Source organism: Anoplopoma fimbria, unplaced genomic scaffold (assembly GCF_027596085.1).
Source record: "Anoplopoma fimbria isolate UVic2021 breed Golden Eagle Sablefish unplaced genomic scaffold, Afim_UVic_2022 Un_contig_8660_pilon_pilon, whole genome shotgun sequence".
NCBI lineage: Eukaryota > Metazoa > Chordata > Actinopteri > Perciformes > Anoplopomatidae > Anoplopoma > Anoplopoma fimbria.
The window spans coordinates 130,580-147,704 of NW_026553328.1; the positions used below are offsets into that span (position 1 = coordinate 130,580).

Consider the following 17,125-nt stretch of genomic DNA (forward strand, 5'->3'; position numbering starts at 1 on the left):
TAGGAACATGTTCTTCTCTAGTGTTCTGACTACTGGTGTTTAGGAACATGTTCTTTCTAGTGTTCTGACTACTGGTGTTTAGGAACATGTTCTTCTCTAGTGTTCTGACTACTGGTGTTTAGGAACATGTTCTTTCTAGTGTTCTGACTACTGGTGTTCTGACTTACTGGTGTTTAGGAACATGTTCTTATCTAGTGTTCTGACTACTGGTGTTTAGAACATGAACACTGGTGTTTGAACATGTTCTTATCTAGTGTTCTGACTACTGGTGTTTAGGAACATGTTCTTATCTGGTGTTCTGGTGTTTAGGAACACTACTGGTGTTTAGGAACATGTTCTTATCTAGTGTTCTGACTACTGGTGTTTAGGAACATGTTCTTTCTAGTGTTTCTCTACTGGTGTTTAGGAACATGTTCTTCTGAGTGTTCTGACTACTGGTGTTTAGGGAACATGTTCTTCTAGTGTTCATGTTCTGACTACTGGTGTTTAGGAACATGTTCTTCTCTAGTGTTCTGACTACTGGTGTTTAGGAACATGTTCTTATCTAGTGTTCTGACTACTGGTGTTTAGGAACATGTTCTTATCTAGTGTTCTGACTACTGGTGTTTAGGAACATGTTCTTATCTAGTGTTCTGACTACTGGTGTTTAGGAACATGTTCTTATCTGGTGTTCTGACTTCCAGGTGTTTAGGAACATGTTCTTCTCTAGTGTTCTGACTACTGGTGTTTAGGAACATGTTCTTCTCTAGTGTTCTGACTACTGGTGTTTAGGAACATGTTCTTATCTGGTGTTCTGACTACTGGTGTTTAGGAACATGTTCTTCTCTAGTGTTCTGACTACTGGTGTTTAGGAACATGTTCTTATCTGGTGTTCTGACTTCCAGGTGTTTAGGAACATGTTCTTCTCTAGTGTTCTGACTTACTGGTGTTTAGGAACATGTTCTAGTGTTTGACTCTGGTGTTTAGGAACATGTTCTTATCTGGTGTTCTGACTACTGGTGTTTAGGAACATGTTCTTATCTAGTGTTCTGACTACTGGTGTTTAGGAACATGTTCTTCTCTAGTGTTCTGACTTACTGGTGTTTGAACACTTCCATCTGGTGTTTAGGAACATGTTCTTATCTGGTGTTCTGATCTGGTGTTTAGGAACATGTTCTCAGTGTTCTGACATGTTCTTATCTGGTGTTCTGACTTCCAGGTGTTTAGGAACATGTTCTTATCTGGTGTTCTCACTGACAGTTCTATGTCCAGTGAAGCTGTGATGTGTTTTGTTTTCAGGCCGACCATGTGGGAGAAAACGTTCCTGCTGCTGCTTCACAGTGTTGAAGGTACAAACTTCATGTTGACATCATGGAGGTTTCTTATGTTGATATTTCAGAAAAACCTTTGAGGAAATAAAGAACATTCAGAATAATGTTATACATCTTGTCTTCTATTAAAACCCATAAATGACTTTGCCAGGAGAATGTTGCTTGCAGGTGTGTGAGTGTGCACCTCTGTGTCTGTCCACTCATCTCTCATCCTGCTGCAGTAAACTGAAGCATATTCTGGTCCAGTTCTCTCTTTAAGGTTTAAAGACCTCTGGTGGTTCCAGTGACTCCCACTTTGTCAGATCACCTTTTATTTCCTGTTTGATGGTGAACTCATTGACTCATTACTATGAGCGCCCCACTTCACAACATAAACCAGAGCACTGTGTTGTGTTGCAGCTGTAGTGACGTCTCAGTGCTGGCAGGGGGCGACCTTCTCCGAGGCGGTGGTGTCCCCGGCAGTGAAGAGCGGTGGTATCCTGCGGGTTCCGGGAGTGGCGTCTCTGCCGCAGTGCGTGGCGGCGTGCTGCGACCTGCTGGGCTACGACCTTGCCTGGCTGTTTGAAGGCCGCTGCTACATCCTGAGATGTCAGCAGACGGACGCCTGCCGGCCCCAAGAGAGACCCGGGGCGGACTCCTTCCTGGCCTTCCTGCAGAGAGCCTCCCCTGAGACGCTGGTGCTGCAGTCGTTGGTGAGAGGTGAGCCATACGCCGGCCGCTGGAGGCCCCCCTCACAGTCCTCTGAGGCCCCCGGGGACCTGGAGGCTCTGAAGGACCTTGCCCTGTTTGACGGGCCCCCGTTGGACTTCTCCGGCCCCGGCATGCTGGATGCAGAGTATTTAGAGGGAAGCCAAGAGGAGCGGGGAGGGCCCGGCTCAGAGGAAAGAAACAAGTTCAACCAATCAGAGGCAGAGGATGGTCCAGAGGGGGGGCGGACAGAGAGCAGCGTGGCCCAGAATAGAGCCTCCTCTGGGGGAAACATCAGTCAGGGAGACAACAAAACCTGGAGACCAACTGATGCTGCAGAGAAAACGGTGAGTGGTTCAGTTGATCAGGTTCATGTTCTTCTCTGTTGGTTTGGTGTCTGTGTGGTGTTGTGGTGTTGGTGATGGTCTCCGTCCCCGTTTGTACTCTAAACCTTTTACCTTTTACTCCCTGAGGCAGAGGACATATTGTATCCTGGAGATTTCTGGTTTAATTAATAATAAATAGATAAAACTAAACACAACAGCAATGTAGAGCTCATGATGAAAGAATTCAACAAGTGATTGGTGGATAGTTCAACACTATATTTATATATATATTTACATATTTATATATAAATATAAGTTCAGATGGATGTAATGTGTATGTGTTTAGTACGGAACAGGAGTCAAGACGTGACTAGCCTAGCTTAGCATAGAGACTGGAAGCTTTGGGAAACAGAAAGCTGAAAAGAGTTGCAGACCAGAAGAGAGAGTAATATTAGTGAAGATGTCTCACTCTGATAATGAATTCATGTTTATTTTCTTTCTTCACAGACTGAAGCAGAAAGCAGCATTGATTCAATGTCACTGATGTTTTCACTGCTACAGCAACCGACGACCGTCTCCCCCCAACGCGACCATATAAGGACTTCACTTCCCACCCCTGCCACGCCCCATTGGCTCATCAGCTCGTCCATACAGCCAGGTAGACCTTAAAGTATGATGTCCAGTTTACTAACCCCATCCAAAAAATAGTGTGTTTATAATAATAATGAAGCAACACTGAAATAATATAAATATTACTGTTTCATCTAAAGTTTCAGGTTAAAGTCAAATCCATTTTCCTTCCTTCAGCTGCAGACCGACCCCTGGTTGTGTCCGGTAGAAACCCTGTAGAGCCCACAACTGGTACTGACACACACACACACACACACACACACACACACACACACACACACACACACACACACACACACACACACACACACACACACACGTGTTACCATTTCTTTGGAGGACATTACATTGACTTGCATTCATTTTCTGGAGACTTAACCTAAATGTAACCCATTCTAATCGTACCAGCCTGATCCTAACCCTAACCCTAACCCTAACCCTAACCCTAACCTAACCTAACCCTAACCTAACCCTAACCTAACCCTAACCTAACCCTAACCTAACCTAACCCTAACATAACCCTAACCTAACGTAACCTAACCTAACCTTAACCTAACCCTAACCCTAACCCTAACCTTAACCTAACCCTAACCCTAACCTAACTCTAACCTAACCCTAACCTAACCTAACCCTAACCTAATCTAACCTAACCTAACCTAACCCTAACTTAACCTAACCCTAACCCTAACATAACCCTAACATAACCCTAACCTAACCTAACCCTAACCCTAACCTAACCCTAACCTAATCCTAACTTAACCTAACCTAACCCTAACCTAATCCTAACTTAACCTAACCCTAACCTAACCCTAACCTGAGGGCCTGTGGCACTAAGCGCTTGTCCCTAACCACAAGGTTGGTGGTTCAAACCCCTCTACCGGCAACATGCCTAGGTGTCCTTGAGCAAACACCTAACCCTAAGTTGCTCCCGGGCGCTTCATTGCAGCCCACTGCTCCTCCGGGATGGGTTAAATGCAGAGAAATAATTTCCCCATTGTGGGACTAATAAAGGATTGATTATAACCTAACCTAACCTAACCTAACCCTAACCCTAAACTGTCTCTCTAGGCAAACCACTACTACATCGTGGAAACAATTACAGCAATTGCTGAGGACTTGTGAGAGAAGGTTTCCTAATGCCACTGTGTGTGTCCCACTCATGAATTTCTCGGACAGACTTCCCTTGGATCAACAAAATCTCCTGAACAAACTAAACAACATAATCACAGAGAGATGTAAATACTTACCTGCTTTGGAAAAAAAACTATTTCAGGTCGAACCGCATGATCCAATCCATTGGACGATGGATACCGCTGGCAACATGCTACATCACTGGTTGGACCTTTTAAACTGATAGGGGGAGATGAGAGCAATAACACTACTCCCAATTCCAACATTTCCAATCTCTCCAGATTTTATAAACTTTCAGAGGTAGAGATACAGGTGTTGGAAAAGGGTCTTACCTTTATTCCCACACCCACTAGACTGGACGGTAGGGTACTTCGAGGCGATCTCCATACATATCATAGACGATTAAAATTACTGGATCACTTCCAATATAAGACCAACTTTGTACATACGTCTTTTACGGACCCCTCCACATGGGCACCGAAACATGTCTCAATGGCAATTGGAACTTTGATCCAACGGGATCTGAGATCCCTGTCATCATTGAGACCGAGACCCACAACAAAATACAATCTTAATAAAGAACAACAACTGCTTATTTGTTTTATCTTTTCTTAAATAAAACATACATTTTTTATTCCCCTTTTATCTTTCTTACTCTCTTATTTCTCTTTTATTTTGGGGTGGATCATGGGGCTCATATATTTTTAACTTGTGCCAGTGCCATTCCAACACAATTGTGTTGAGACAACAGCTCTCCTAAAAACCTAACCCTAACATTACATTACATTAGAGTCATTTAGCAGACGCTTTTATCCAAAGCGACTTACAGTCAGTAGTATGTTACATATCATTCACCCATTCACACACTGATGACAGGCTACCATCAAGGTGCCACCATCAGACTCTAACTAACATTCATGCAAGATCCAGTCCACACCGATGGCAAGCCTTCGGGAGCAACTTAGGGTTAAGTATCTTGCCCAAGGACACATCGACTGCCGAAGCCGGGTATCGAACCACCGACCTTCTGATTGGAGAACTACCTTGCTCTCCACTACACCACAGCCGCCGCCGTAACCTAACCCACCCTAACCTAAACCACCCTAACCTAAACCTAACCCTAACCTAAAATTACAATGAGTTGTTATAGTTAATCTCAGTAATTGGGACATTAACTGTGAACTCTTGATGCTCCTCAGACGTACTTAAGGTTCTCCCGTCAGCAGTCAGAGCTCCACCGGCTGCCACCCATCCCCCAGACAGACCTCTGACCTCTGACCTCACCGCCACCCATCCCCCAGACAGGCCTCTGACCTCTGACCTCACCGCCACCCACCCCCAGGACGGACCTCTGACTTCTGACCCCACCACCACCCATCCCCCAGACAGACCTCTGACCTCTGACCTCACCACCACCCATCCCCCGGACGGACCTCTGACCTCTGACCCCACCACCACCCATCCCCCAGACAGACCTCTGACCTCTGACCTCACCACCACCCATCCCCCGGACGGACCTCTGACCTCTGACCCCACCACCACCCATCCCCCGGACGGACCTCTGACCTCTGACCCCACCACCACCCATCCCCCGGACGGACCTCTGACCTCTGACCCCACCACCACCCATCCCAGTACCAACTCTCCAACCGTGGCCACTGCAGGTATGTTTCTAGATTAACAGGGAGTGTTGTCTGTTTCAACAAAATAAGAAATCACTGAATTTACAGAAGAAGCTGTTGTTCTTAATTTTCATCAGAGATCATTGAACAAACTATCTTGAGCTTGACTTCTGTCTCTCAGTAACAGTGTCTGAATCTGTATATCAGTTAGAATTTAAACCTTTAATGTACTCTCTTTCCTCCCCTCTCCCTCTGTTCCGTTTCAGAGGTCAGGGGGTCAAACCGTGGCCCAGTGGCTGTCGTGGGTCCTGACAGGAAGTTGCTTGTCCCAGTGAGCAGCTTGTCCCTCGACGGCGGAGGAAGCACCGCCGACCGCGGCATCGTCCGCTACCACTGGGACGCCGTGAGGTAGGACACAACATGATTAACTTTCCTTTAGCTTTCACTGTGCCGACTCTCTGGTTTCTCCTTTGTGTGTCTCCAGCGGACCCCCGGGGATAAAGCTGGAGGGAGCAGACCAGGCTGTTGCCACAGCAACAGGCCTTCGGGTGGGACGTTACACCTTCACACTGACTGTCTCTGACCAGCAGGGGGCGACAGACAGAGCTTCACTGACCATCAGGGTCCAGGAAGGTGAGAGGTTGACTTCAGAACAGGTGTCTTTAACCATCAGGGGGACAGACTGTCTCTAACCATCAGGGGGACAGACTGTCTTTAACCATCAGGAGGACAGACTGTCTCTAACCATCAGGGGGACAGACTGTCTTTAACCATCAGGGGAGACAGACTGTCTTTAACCATCAGGGGGACAGACTGTCTCTAACCATCAGGGGGACAGACTGTCTTTAACCATCAGGAGGACAGACTGTCTCTAACCATCAGGAGGACAGACTGTCTCTAACCATCAGGGGGACAGACTGTCTCTAACCATCAGGGGGACAGACTGTCTTTAACCATCAGGGGGACAGACTGTCTTTAACCATCAGGGGACAGACTGTCTCTAACCATCAGGGGGACAGACTGTCTTAACCATCAGGGGGACAGACTGTCTTTAACCATCAGGAGGACAGACTGTCTCTAACCATCAGGGGGACAGACTGTCTCTAACCATCAGTGGAGACAGACTGTCTCTAACCATCAAGGGGACAGACTGTCTCTAACCATCAGTGGAGACAGACTGTCTCTAACCATCAAGGGGACAGACTGTCTCTAACCATCAGGAGGACAGACTGTCTCTAACCATCAGGAGGACAGACTGTCTTTAACCATCAGGAGGACAGACTGTCTCTAACCATCAGGGGAGACAGACTGTCTTTAACCATCAAGGGGACAGACTGTCTTTAACCATTAGGGGGGACAGAGTGTCTTTAACCATCAGGGGGACAGACTGTCTCTAACCATCAGGAGGACAGACTGTCTTTAACCATCGGGGGGGACAGACTGTCTTTAACCATCAGGACAGACTGTCTTTAACCATCGGGGGGGACAGACTGTCTCTAACCATCAGGGGACAGACTGTCTCTAACCATCAGGGGGACTGTCTCTAAGATCTGTCTCTAACCATCAGGGGGACAGACTGTCTCTAACCATCAGGAGGACAGACTGTCTTTAACCATCGGGGGGTGGACAGACTGTCTCTAACCATCGGGGGGACAGACTGTCTCTAACCATCAGGGGGACAGACTGTCTCTAACCATCAGGAGGACAGACTGTCTTTAACCATCAGGGGGACAGACTGTCTTTAACCATCAAGGGGACAGACTGTCTTTAACCATCAGGGGGACAGACTGTCTTTAACCATCAAGGGGACAGACTGTCTTTAACCATCAGGGGACAGACTGTCTTTAACCATCAGGGGGACAGACTGTCTTTAACCATCAGGGGACAGACTGTCTTTAACCATCGGGGGGTGGACAGACTGTCTTTAACCATTAGGGGGGACAGAGTGTCTTTAACCATCAGGGGGACAGACTGTCTCTAACCATCAGGGGGACAGACTGTCTCTAACCATCAGGGGACAGACTGTCTTTAACCATCAGGAGGACAGACTGTCTCTAACCATCAGGGGGACAGACTGTCTTTAACCATCAAGGGGACAGACTGTCTTTAACCATCAGGGGAGACAGACTGTCTTTAACCATTAGGAGGACAGACTGTCTTTAACCATCGGGGGTGGACAGACTGTCTTTAACCATCAGGGGACAGACTGTCTTTAACCATCAGGGGGACAGACTGTCTCTAACCATCAGGAGGACAGACTGTCTCTAACCATCAGGAGGACAGACTGTCTCTAACCATCAGGAGGACAGACTGTCTTTAACCATCAGGAGGACAGACTGTCTTTAACCATCGGGGGGTGGACAGACTGTCTTTAACCATCGGGGGGGACAGAGTGTCTTTAACCATCAGGGGGACAGACTGTCTCTAACCATCAGGGGGACAGACTGTCTCTAACCATCAGGAGGACAGACTGTCTTTAACCATCAGGGGACAGACTGTCTTCTAACCATCGGGGGGGGACAGACTGTCTCTAACCATCAGGGGGACAGACTGTCTTTAACCATCAGGGGGACAGACTGTCTTTAACCATCAGGGGGACAGACTGTCTTTAACCATCAGGGGGGGACAGACTGTCTCTAACCATCAGGGGGACAGACTGTCTCTAACCATCAAGGGGACAGACTGTCTCTAACCATCAGGGGAGACAGACTGTCTTTAACCATCAGGGGACAGACTGTCTTTAACCATCAAGGGGACAGACTGTCTTTAACCATCAAGGGGACAGACTGTCTCTAACCATCAGGGGGACAGACTGTCTTTAACCATCAGGGGGACAGACTGTCTCTAACCATCAGGGGGACAGACTGTCTCTAACCATCAGGGGACAGACTGTCTCTAACCATCAGGGGGGGACAGACTGTCTCTAACCATCAGGGGGACAGACTGTCTTTAACCATCAGGGGGGGGACAGACTGTCTCTAACCATCAGGGGACAGACTGTCTTAACCATCAGGGGGACAGACTGTCTCTAACCATCAGGGGGACAGACTGTCTCTAACCATCAGGGGACAGACTGTCTTTAACCATCAGGGGGGGGACAGACTGTCTTTAACCATCAGGGGGACAGACTGTCTCTAACCATCAGGGGGACAGACTGTCTTTAACCATCAGGGGAGACAGACTGTCTTTAACCATCAGGGGGACAGACTGTCTTTAACCATCAGGGGGACAGAGAGGGGACAGACTGTCTTTAACCATAGGGGGACAGACTGTCTTTAACCATCAGGGGGACAGACTGTCTTTAACCATCAGGGGGACAGACTGTCTTTAACCATCAGGGGGGGGGAGGACAGACTGTCTTTAACCATCAGGGGGTGGACAGACTGTCTTTAACCATCGGGGGGGGACAGACTGTCTCTAACCATCAGGGGGACAGACTGTCTCTAACCATCAGGGGGACAGACTGTCTTTAACCATCAGGGGGACAGACTGTCTTTAACCATCAGGGGGACAGACTGTCTTTAACCATAACCATCAGGGGGACAGACTGTCTTTAACCATCAGGGGGACAGACTGTCTTTAACCATCAGGGGGACAGACTGTCTTTAACCATCAGGGGGACAGACTGTCTTTAACCATCAGGGGACAGACTAGGGGGACAGACTGTCTTTAACCATCAGGGGACAGACTGTCTTTAACCATCAGGGGGACAGACTGTCTTTAACCATCAGGGGGACAGACTGTCTTTAACCATCAGGGGGACAGACTGTCTTTAACCATCGGGGGGACAGACTGTCTTTAACCATCAGGGGGACAGACTGTCTTTAACCATCAGGGGGACAGACTGTCTCTAACCATCAGGGGGACAGACTGTCTTTAACCATCAGGGGGACAGACTGTCTTTAACCATCAGGGGGACAGACTGTCTTTAACCATCAGGGGGACAGATAACCATCAGGGGGACAGACTGGGGGACAGACTGTCTTTAACCATCAGGGGGGGTCTCTAACCATCAGGGGGACAGACTGTCTTTAACCATCAGGGGGACAGACTGTCTTTAACCATCAGGGGGACAGACTGTCTTTAACCATCAGGAGGGGGGGACAGACTGTCTTTAACCATTAACCATCAGGGGGACAGGGGGACAGACTGTCTTTATTTAGGGGGACAGACTGTCTTAACCATTTAGGGGGACAGACTGTCTCTAACCATTAGGGGGGGGGGACAGACTGTCTCTAACCATCAGGGGGGACAGACTGACCTCCATGTTGACTCCATCGTCTGTCCTGTTGTCCTTCGTCCTGCAGCCAGAAGTCTTCCTCCCGTCGCTCATGCCAGTGGCAGCCACACCGTCTCTCTGCCCAACAGCTCTCTGGTCCTCCGGGGTTCTGTGACGGACGGAGACCAGACCGAGGTCCACTACCTGTGGGTCAGAGACAGCCAGAGTCCTGCTGCTGGGGTCAGTACAGTTCTGATCCTGAGGACTACAGAGATCATATCAGAGTAGTTCACTAGATCAGATAGACTCATTTCTAATGTTTTCATGTATGTTTATTATATATTATTTGGAAATAACAAACTGTATCATTACAATAAAATCTTATTCTGGGAATGATGGGGTTATTACACTGGATTCAGATCTTAATCAGCTGATCAGATGTAGATTTATATATTGATCCTCTGATCAACGTCTGTGTACAGGACGTTCTGTACGGATCAGGGACTCAGGCCTCCCTTTACCTGGCGAACCTGGTGGAGGGCTCCTACCTGTTCCAGCTGAAGGTCACTGACGCTCAGGGGCGCTCCAGCACCGCCACGGCCACCGTGGAGGTCCGACCAGGTAGGTCCTGGTTCTTCATGGATCATCACACGGCTCAGGAGGATCTAGTGAAGTGTGTCCACGCTGTGTCTCCTTAGACCCGGGTGGGGGGGAGGAGGTGGAGCTGGAGATGCAGGTGTCCGTGTCTCAGGTCAGCGTGGCTCAGAGGGACACGGTTGTCCGGCAGCTCGCCGCCCTGATCCATGTCCTCGACAGCGACATCCAGGTTCGAGCGCTGCAGGGGCACTCACACCTCAGGTACCAGGAATGACTGGTTCACTGGCTGGTTCACTGGCTGGTTCACTGGCTGGTGTACTGTCTAAACATTTTAGATCTAGAATCATCAGTTTTTAACATCTTTAAAGATCTAGAGTCATCAGTGCTTCAACATCTTTAAAGATCTAGAACCATCGTGCTTTAACATCTTTAAAGATCTAGAGTCATCAGTGCTTTAACATCTTTAAAGATGATCTAGAATCATCAGTGCTTTAACATCTTTAAAGATCTAGAATCATCAGTGCTTTAACATCTTTAAAGATCTAGAGTCATAAGTGCTTTAACATCTTTAAAGATCTAGAATCATCAGTGCTTTAACATCTTTAAAGATCTAGAATCATAAGTGCTTCAACATCTTTAAAGATCTAGAATCATCAGTGCTTTAACATCTTTAAAGATCTAGAATCATCAGTGCTTTAACATCTTTAAAGATCTAGAATCATAAGTGCTTCAACATCTTTAAAGATCTAGAATCATCAGTGCTTTAACATCTTTAAAGATCTAGAATCGTAAGTGCTTCAACATCTTTAAAGATCTAGAATCATCAGTGCTTTAACATCTTTAAAGATCTAGAATCATCAGTGCTTTAACATCTTTAAAGATCTAGAATCATCAGTGCTTTAACATCTTTAAAGATCTAGAATCATAAGTGCTTCAACATCTTTAAAGATCTAGAATCATCAGTGCTTTAACATCTTTAAAGATCTAGAATCATCAGTGCTTTAACATCTTTAAAGATCTAGAATCATCAGTGCTTTAACATCTTTAAATATATAGAATCATAAGTGCTTTAACATCTTTAAAGATCTAGAATCATCAGTGCTTTAACATCTTTAAAGATCTAGAATCATCAGTCTTTCTGTCTGTCTGTGTTGGTGCAGCACCGTGTTGCGGTTCTCGGTTCAGGGCCCCACAGGTTCGATCTCTAGTTCCAGGCTGGTTGGTCTGCTGAGGAACCAGCTGCTCAGAGAGAAGAGTGACTACCTGCTGTTCAGAGTCCTGAGAGTCGACACCGTCTGTGAGTTCAAAACAATCAGGACCAGTTCACTGCAGAGACAAGACCCTGTTTACTGCAGAGACCAGGACCGGTTCACTGCAGAGACCAGACCCGGTTCACTGCAGAGACCAGACCCGGTTCAATGCAGAGACCAGACCCGGTTCAATGCAGAGACCAGACCCGGTTCACTGCAGAGACAAGGACCGGTTCACTGCAGAGACCAGGACCAGTTCACTGCAGAGACCAGACCCGGTTCACTGCAGAGACAAGGACCGGTTCACTGCAGAGACCAGGACCAGTTCACTGCAGAGAACAGGAACTGTTCACTCCAGAGACCAGACCTGGTTCACTGCAGAGACCAGACCCGGTTCACTGCAGAGACCAGACCCGGTTCAATGCAGAGACCAGACCCGGTTCACTGCAGAGACCAGACCCGGTTCAATGCAGAGACCAGACCCGGTTCACTGCAGAGACAAGGACCGGTTCACTGCAGAGACCAAGACCGGTTCACTGCAGAGACCAGGAACTGTTCATTGCTGAGACCAGTGACTGTTCACTGCAGAGACCAGGACCAGTTCACTGCAGAGACCAGACCCTGTTCACTGCAACATTTTCCTATTGTTTCCTTGTTTCAGCATCTGGTTTCTTTAGAGGCCTTTTAAGAAACATAAATCTAAATGAACTCAGTATTTTGGTCCCCTTTTCTTTCAGTGTGTCTGCTCCGCTGTTCGGGGCGGGGTCAGTGTGATCCAATCACAAAGGAATGTGCATGCGACCCCTTCTGGACGGAGAACCTCATTCGCAGATACCTTGGCGACGGAGATAGTAACTGTGGTATTTATAAACTTTTATTATTGGCATCAGATTAAACTATCACCCCATAGTAGGTTAACTTTACTGAGTTCAAGTGGAAAACATAATAACAGAAAACTTAAAAGTACTAAAACCACACCTTACTTCCCTAAGAGTACTTAGACCACAGTGATACATTAACATGTATAATATTATTACTAAAACATTAATATTATTAACATTATTACTTACACTTTAACATTTTTAACATTATTACAAATAACTTATCATTATTAACATTATTACTTACACTTTATCATTATTAACATTATTACTAATACATTATCATTAACATTATCACTAATACATTATCATTATTAACATTAACATTATTAACATTATAACTAATACATTAACATTATTAACATTATTACTAATACATTATCGTTATTAACATTATTACTAATACATTATCGTTATTAACATTATTACTAATACATTATCATTATTAACATTATTTAACATTATTATTAACATTATTACTAATACATTATCATTATTAACATTATTAACATTATTACTAACACATTATCATTATTAACATTATTAACATTATTACTAATACATTATCATTATTAACATTATTACTAATACATTATCATTATTAACATTATTAACATTATTACTAATACATTATCGTTATTAACATTATTACTAATACATTATCATTATTAACATTATTAACATTATTACTAACACATTATCATTATTAACATTATTAACATTACTACTAATACATTATCATTATTAACATTATTATTAACTCATTATTAACATTATTAACAATATTACTAATACATTATCATTATTAACATTATTACTAACACATTATCATTATTAACATTATTAACAATATTACTAACACATTATCATTATTAACATTATTAACATTATTACTAATACATTATCATTATTAACATTATTACTAATACATTATCATTATTAACATTATTAACATTATTACTAATACATTATCATTATTAACATTATTACTAACACATTATTAACATTATTAACAATATTACTAATACATTATTAACATTATTACTAACACATTATCATTAACATTATTAACATTATTACTACATTATCATTATTAACATTATTAACATTATTACATTATATTAACATTATTAACATTATTACTAATACATTACATTATCATTATTAACATTATTATTACATTATCATTACATTATTACTAATACATTATTATCATTATTAACATTATTACTAATACATTATCATTATTAACATTATTAACTACATTATTACATTATTAACATTATTAACATTATTAAACATTATTAACATTATTACTAATACATTATCATTATTAACATTATTAACATTATTACTAACACATTATCATTATTAACATTATTAACATTATTACTAATACATTATCGTTATTAACATTATTACTAATACATTATCATTATTAACATTATTACTAACACATTATCATTATTAACATTATTAACATTATTACTAATACATTATCATTATTAACATTATTAACATTACTACTAATACATTATCATTATTAACATTATTATTACTATTATACATTATCATTATTAACATTATTAACATTATTACTAATACATTATCATTATTAACATTACTACTAATACATTATCGTTATTAACATTATTACTAATACATTATCATTATTAACATTATTACTAATACATTATCATTATTAACATTATTAACATTATTACTAACACATTATCATTATTAACATTATTAACAATATTACTAATACATTATCATTATTAACATTATTAACATTATTACTAATACATTATCATTATTAACATTATTGACATTATTACTAATACATTATTATGTATTATTATTACCAGCACATGTTTTTACAGGAAAGAGGATTTAAATCATCCAAATAGTTTCAAATAGATTTTCTGTCAATCCACTAATTGATTATGGGGCTGATTGATAAATGGAGTTGTCGTTTCAGCTGTTCTTGTATATTTTCATATGTTTTGTAAGTAACATTTTAACTTGTATGGTAGTTTAAGCTTTCAGATGAATGTAGTGAGGTACAAGTGGAAAGTGGTACTTCACATTTGGACTTGAGTGTAGTACTTTGTAGTATAGGTGACATGCCAGCTAAAAAGGCCAAAAGGCGATCCTTTGTTTCTGCAGCAGCTCATCTTTGCTGTCCTTGTTGAAATGCAGCAGGTTTTATGTAACACTCTGTTCTTCAGAGTGGAGGGTGCTGTACGTCATCCTGACCAGCTTCATGCTCATGGTCTTCATCCTGTCCGTCAGCTGGACCTTCATCTGCTGCTGCCGGAGGTGAACACTTTACAGTCCGCCCTCTGTTTGACCTGATGGTCTCTGGGATTCTGAACAGCCTGTTTGTGTCGACTCTGTTCAGGAGGAGACAGACCAAAGGGAGGAGGAAGACCAAGTACACCATCCTGGACAACATGGACGAACAGGAGAGGGTGGAGCTCAGACCTAAATTCAGTGAGTCACTTCACCTAGAGCCTCATTGGTCCTAAAGGTACGGTGGCCCTGAAAGCTCAAAGCGCTGCAGACACAAACAAAGCCAAGTAAATAACAAAACCACTAAAACCAAGAGAAGAAATATTGTTATTTTCTTTGTCTCTGAAGTGAACAGGGCCTGGTCTCCTTTTAAAGGTAAGGCCTGTCATTTTATTTTGATAGAACAGCCTTTATAAAGGACTCCTGCAGTGTTCAGTCACTTTATTTTGTTAGAACAGCCTTTATAAAGGACTCCTGCTAGAACAGCCTTTATAAAGGACTCCTGCAGTGTTCAGTCACTTTATTTTGTTAGAACAGCCTTTATAAAGGACTCCTGCAGTGTTCAGTCACTTTATTTTGTTAGAACAGCCTTTATAAAGGACTTCTGCAGTGTTCAGTCATTTTATTTTGTTAGAACAGCCTTTATTTGCAGTGTTCAGTCATTTTATTTTGTTAGAACAGCCTTTATAAAGGACTTCTGCAGTGTTCAGTCATTTTATTTTGTTAGAACAGCCTTTATAAAGGACTTCTGCAGTGTTCAGTCATTTTATTTTGTTAGAACAGCCTTTATAAAAGACTTCTGCAGTGTTCAGTCATTTTATTTTGTTAGAACAGCCTTTATAAAGGACTCCTGCAGTGTTCAGTCATTTTATTTTGATAGAACAGCCTTTATAAAGGACTCCTGCAGTGTTCAGTCATTTTATTTTGTTAGAACAGCCTTTATAAAAGACTTCTGCAGTGTTCAGTCATTTTATTTTGTTAGAACAGCCTTTATAAAGGACTTCCCACAGTGTTCAGTCACTTTATTTTGTTAGAACAGCCTTTATGACTTTCAGTGTTCAGTCACTTTATTTTGATAGAACAGCCTTTATAAAGGACTCCTGCAGTGTTCAGTCATTTTATTTTGTTAGAACAGCCTTTATAAAAGACTTCCCACAGTGTTCAGTCACTTTATTTTGATAGAGCTTCAGTGGCCGATGAATGTTGTACCTTTGCTGTTTTTCTGGAGAACCGCTCTACGAAACATTTCAGTTTTATTCGTGGTGTTGTAGAGACGTTAAGAATCGAACACATCACCTCTGCAGGTATCAAACACCGCAGCACGGAGCACAACTCCAGCCTGATGATGTCAGAGTCGGAGCTGGACAGCGACCAGGACACCGTCTTCAGCCGGGACCGACCCGTCCGCAGCAGGAACCGGATCAGCGCCGGTGCCGCCTGCAACGGGAACGCCTTCGGCTGAGCGAGTGCGTAGACGGTGCTTGTCTGGGATATTCCCACTCTGGCAGCCTCAAGTGGCGGCAAGAGATTTAAGGACTTCATTACCCAGAATACTAGTTTCTGTGAGGTCACTAAAATTAACCTGTTTCAGGATCAAACTCTTTCAAAAGGACCTGAGGACTGAAGGTGACAGAGGAAAACAGCTTTAGGGACTCTGGACCCCCGTGAGGACACGTTGGTTTATTCTATCTTTAGTCTCAAAGATCTCTGTGTTGTTCTGTTTGTTCTATGTTTTGTTCTCTGTTTGTTCTCTGTTTGTTCTCTGTTTTGTTCTCTGTTTGCAGCTTGTTAGGGTTAACAATCTCTGAAAGCTCCCTTCTTCATAAACATTTTCTAGAAAACTTAAAGAAAACACAGAAAAGTGAAGTTTGAGCGTGTGAATACTTTTCAGTTCTCTGGTTCCGTTTGGCGTCGTGCACCTGGAACAACAGCTGGTCTGATAGACTATATTAAAATATATATATTATAATATATATTATATTATTATAATATTCAGTGACAGCACATAAACCCAGTTGACATCTGCATGAACTGGAGACGAACATGTGAATCATGTTGGAGGGTTTAAAGGTGAATGTGATGAAGCTTCAGAGCTCTGGAGTTCTTGGTTAGAACCAAAACAAATCATCTAATGTGAACCAATAATAACTACCAACCATTAAAATGATCCATCAATA

General features: G+C 43.0%; 1 protein-coding gene across 2 annotated transcripts; it reads left to right on the top strand.

Annotated features, from left to right (window-relative positions):
- Positions 1 to 1,262: 1,262 nt before the first annotated feature.
- Positions 1,263 to 17,088, top strand: LOC129116470 (dyslexia-associated protein KIAA0319 homolog). 2 transcript variants are annotated; one of them, XM_054627344.1, is made up of 16 exons: positions 1,263 to 1,328; positions 1,710 to 2,344; positions 2,831 to 2,981; positions 3,131 to 3,184; positions 5,284 to 5,748; positions 5,973 to 6,114; positions 6,191 to 6,339; positions 10,014 to 10,165; positions 10,408 to 10,546; positions 10,624 to 10,783; positions 11,683 to 11,819; positions 12,510 to 12,632; positions 14,885 to 14,975; positions 15,058 to 15,149; positions 16,253 to 16,414; positions 16,540 to 17,088. In XM_054627344.1, the coding sequence occupies exons 1-15, from the start codon at positions 1,286 to 1,288 to the stop codon at positions 16,408 to 16,410; spliced, it is 2,691 nt and encodes an 896-aa protein (XP_054483319.1). In that variant the 5' UTR covers positions 1,263 to 1,285; the 3' UTR covers positions 16,411 to 16,414; positions 16,540 to 17,088. The 2 variants fall into 2 exon arrangements, with proteins under 2 accessions (XP_054483319.1, XP_054483318.1); XM_054627343.1 differs by having other exon boundaries at positions 16,253 to 17,088.
- The last annotated feature ends 37 nt before the right edge of the window (positions 17,089 to 17,125 follow it).